This window comes from Dipodomys ordii, unplaced genomic scaffold, assembly GCF_000151885.1.
Source record: "Dipodomys ordii isolate 6190 unplaced genomic scaffold, Dord_2.0 Scaffold24, whole genome shotgun sequence".
Lineage (NCBI taxonomy): Eukaryota > Metazoa > Chordata > Mammalia > Rodentia > Heteromyidae > Dipodomys > Dipodomys ordii.
This window is the reverse complement of record NW_012267240.1, coordinates 1,608,706-1,612,616: the sequence shown is the minus strand read 5'-3', so window position 1 is coordinate 1,612,616 and position 3,911 is coordinate 1,608,706. Positions and strand designations below refer to the sequence as shown.

General features: G+C 54.3%; 1 protein-coding gene across 1 annotated transcript in view; it reads right to left on the bottom strand.

The window, feature by feature from the left end:
• The window catches only part of Egln1 (egl-9 family hypoxia-inducible factor 1), a 35,922-nt gene that overhangs the window by 30,580 nt on the left and 1,431 nt on the right, over positions 1-3,911 (bottom strand). The window contains exon 2 of the mRNA XM_013014570.1: positions 3,575-3,907. Within this exon, the coding sequence (XP_012870024.1) occupies positions 3,575-3,907 (333 nt within the window). The remainder of the gene's footprint in view (positions 1-3,574; positions 3,908-3,911) is intronic.

The window sequence follows — 3,911 nt, the reverse complement described above, 5'->3', positions numbered from 1 at the left end:
CTCTACCACTTGAGCCACAGCGCCACTTCCGGCTTTTTTCTTTTTGCTTATGTGGTGCTGAGGAATCGAACCCAGGGCCTCGAGCATGCAAGGCAAGTGCTCTACCACTGAGCCACCTTCCCAGCCCGGCTTTCTGGTGGTTAAGTGGAGATAAAGTTGGTACGTCTCATGGTTTTTATTTTATTTATTTTATTTTTTTTTGCCGGTTGTGGGGCTTGAACTCAGGGCCTGGGCACTGTCCCTCAGCTCTTCAGCTCAAGGCTAATGTCCTACCACTTGAGCCACAGTGCCACTTCCAGCCTTTTCTGCTTATGTGGTACTGAGGAATAGAACCCAGGGCCTCATGCATGCAAGGACAAGCACTCTACCACTGAGCCACTTTCCCAGCCATCTCCTGGGTTTTAACTGTCTTGCCCATGCTGGCTTCCAACCCAAACCCTCCAATCTCAGCCTCCTGAGTAACAGGAGCATAGGTGTGAGCCACCAGCACCCAGCTCTTTTCTTTCTTTTTCTCTCCCCCACCCCCACACCACTTGTGGTGGTGGTGCTAGGGCATGAACTCTTGAACTCAAGACCTTGCACAGTCGCTCCTGGGGTTTTCCACTCAGAACTGAGCTGTGAGTGAAGTATACTAGTCAAGCTACCATCTGAGCCACAGCCGCTTCCAGCTTTATGCCAGTTAATTGAGGAAGTCTGTTGGGTGAGTCTGTTGGATTTGTCTGCCCAGGCTAGCGGTGTGAACCCTGATCCGCAGATCTCAGCTTCCTGAGTAGCTAGGATTATAAGACCAGGTGCTTGTTAGGCAAGTACTCTACTCACTTGGGCCCTTTTGTTTGGTTTATTTCTCAGATAGGCTCTTGCTTTTAAACCCAGCTGGCCTCGGGCCACAATCCTCCTACCTGCACCTCCTGGGAGCTGGGATTACAGAAAACACCGCCCGGGTGCCCCACAACACTGCTCTGCCCAAGTGAAGAGTTTCCCTGGTGGAAGGAAGGGTAGGAGGAAGGTGAGGGCCCCAAGGGCAGTGCTGGCACAGAAAGGGGGGGGATCCCCAAGAGAAAATCAGGGAAAGTGGGACGTGGAACTGGGTTACATCAGGAGTAATGATTGCATTTCTGTTTTTCCCTTAGATTACTTCATCCTTCCCTTGTGGTTTCTCTTTTAAAGGAGCTGGGAAAACACAGGCCAGATGAACACGACTGAAGGAGGAGACTCTGGGGAAACCAAAGCCCAAGAGAGACCATAACAATCACCCACCACTGATGTCCAGGGCCTGCATGCACACAGCGCGGTTGAAGACCTGAACCCAAGGCCCGGGATTGTGCAGAACTGCCCACAGTGGACGGCTTCCCTCCCCCTCTCCTGAGCTACACCAAGAATAGTGAGCAAGAAATGGTGCCCATTCGAGGATGACAGCTTTACTTTTGTATTCTTCTTTTTTGTGCCAGTACTAGGGCTTGAACTTCAGGCATTTTGCTCTAGCTGGCTCTCAACCATTTGAGCCACAGGTCTACTTCCTAATTGCTACTTCCTACTTGCTAATTAAAGAGTCTCTCAGATTTGTCTACCCTGCCTGGCTTCAAACCAAGATACTGAGATCTCAGCCTCTAGAATAGCTAGAGTTACAGGCGTGAGCCCCCCATGCTTGACTAGAAAGGCACCTCTGAAATTACTCTCCTGGTATGAAACTCTTTCTTGAAGATCCCTCCGCAAAAACACCCACTCTCTGACACGGCTCTGGAGCTGTACTTACGTAAGATTCAGGAGCTTCGATATGACATAAACATAGTATCTGACAAACTTTACATAGCTCAACTACGGGCTATGATTATCTACATACACAGCGGACACTATTCACCCACGATCAACAAAAACACACATCAAACCTTAGTGCCAGTGTTGTGTTGATGAGCGATCCCTTCTTAGCCAACATCACACCTACACCTGCAGCCGGAAAGCTGACAGGGTTTCATGTCTGTCCAGCGCCCAAGTCACCTTCACCCTGGCCAAGTGTGAGCGGAAGCCTCCTCCAGTGTGAGTGTGGATGCTGCCGCCTGCGCCACGGCCCTGGGCCGCACTCTGTGTGCCATGGAGCCTCATCCGTACCCTGCACACGTGGCTCAGTGTCCGGCTGGGGGTATTGTTTTGCCTACCTTCTCACTCCTCACAAATACCCTTGGTTTTGCTTCTCTTCCTCCCCCTCCCCAATACTTAAATTACATGTTAAGCATGATTTCCAAAATTCTTTCAGTCAACAAGTACCATGGGAAGAATTCCCCAAGATCAGTCACAGATTCGGAACCTGGTCCCTGAGTCAAATGCAGAGGTAAGATCGAATCCACCCTCCCAGGGTGGGGGCAGAACCTTTGGGACCTTTCAGTCGCAGCCCTCACTCAGGACAGAAGTGACTTTCCTAACTGACATCTTCCCGGGGCGCATCTGCCAAGCAGGTGCCCTGGGAAGCATGGAGAGCAGAGGTCTTGGCTTGCGTCGGAAAGCTCAGTTACCCAAGGAAGCAGATCATGGAATACTCAGGATGAGGCTGGCTTCATGGCTCACACCTAATCAGATGCCGGCAGTTCCCAGGCCCAGGCCCGCGCCTGCACAGCCGCCTTCTTGCTGCGGGAGTCATTTCTGTGTTCACATGTCATCCACAACCACCTTTCCTTTTAAAACTATAAATGAAAATCTTGTGGAAAATGGAGGGTGGGGTTCAATCAGACCCTCTTTTCCCTTCCCGTTTAATTTTAAACAACTGTCCCTTTATTTAAACTTCTCTGAGACGGCATGTAAGATATGTGTTTCAGGAAGGACCGATTGTGCCAGAGGTAAACTGGACTCCACACTATATTTTGCCCCACAGAAGTTTCGATGCTCAGAACCTTCCTCAGAGCCGGCACTGGGACTTTACACAGCTGGGCAGTCACACTGGACCCACAGGGAGTCTGACACCTGCTCACACCTGACACCAGCCGCCCAGGAAGGGCCAGGGCTGTGTGCAGCCACAGGGATGTCCCTTGTCCCCTCTCAAAACTCTCCAGATGAGGGGGGGAGGGCGGAGCAGGGGACCCCGAAGGGGCTGGAAGCAAAATGGAAAGGCTGCAGGGTGGAGGGGGGCAGGACAGCCGCGGTCTGCCAGAAGGAAGGAGGGCTGCCTTGGTGAAAACTACCACCCATTAGTGAGGGAGGACAAAAAGACTTCTCCCAACCGAAGGCTGGGACTTCTACCTCTGGCTCCTTGTTGTCGGTGGTGATGGTGATAGTGGTGGTGTCTGTGTGCATGCATGTGCGTGTGTGCATGCATGCATGTGTGTGTGTGCATGCGCGTGTGTTCCTTTTCCAGGAAGCCAGGGAGCAGCTCTTTCTCAAGGGGCACCACAGAAACAAAGCAGATAGAGGAAGCCCCCCGCAAAGGTGTAGCCGGTCAACCCGGACAGGGTCCGAAGGCGGGGGCCCCTCCTGGCCCGGAGGGATGGGGTGCGGCAGAGGGTGAGCCGGGGGTCCGGCCGGGGTGCAGGGGCGCGGACCCCGGGGCGGCGGCACCAGGGCCTCCCGCGCCCGGCGCCCCGCTTACCTTCGTCCGGCCGTTGATGCGGTAGTTGCCCAGCTTGCCGCTGCAGTGGCGGATGAGGTCGTCCATGCTGCTCATGAGCAGACCGATGGTGTGGCAACCGGGCTCCTTGCCCTCTACCCAGGTGATCTGGTCGCCGCGGATGTCCCGGGACGAGTCGCTCTTCTGGCTGACCAGCTGGCCGTCGGTGAAGCGGCCGGTGTCGTGCAGCGCGCGCACCTCGTCGCCGACGCGCTGGCCGGTGTCGCGGCCCAGGAAGTCGTCCACCACGCAGATGCCGTGCTTGTTCATGCAGGGCACGATGTACTCCAGCGCCAGCTTCAGCGCGGGCAGCGGCTTC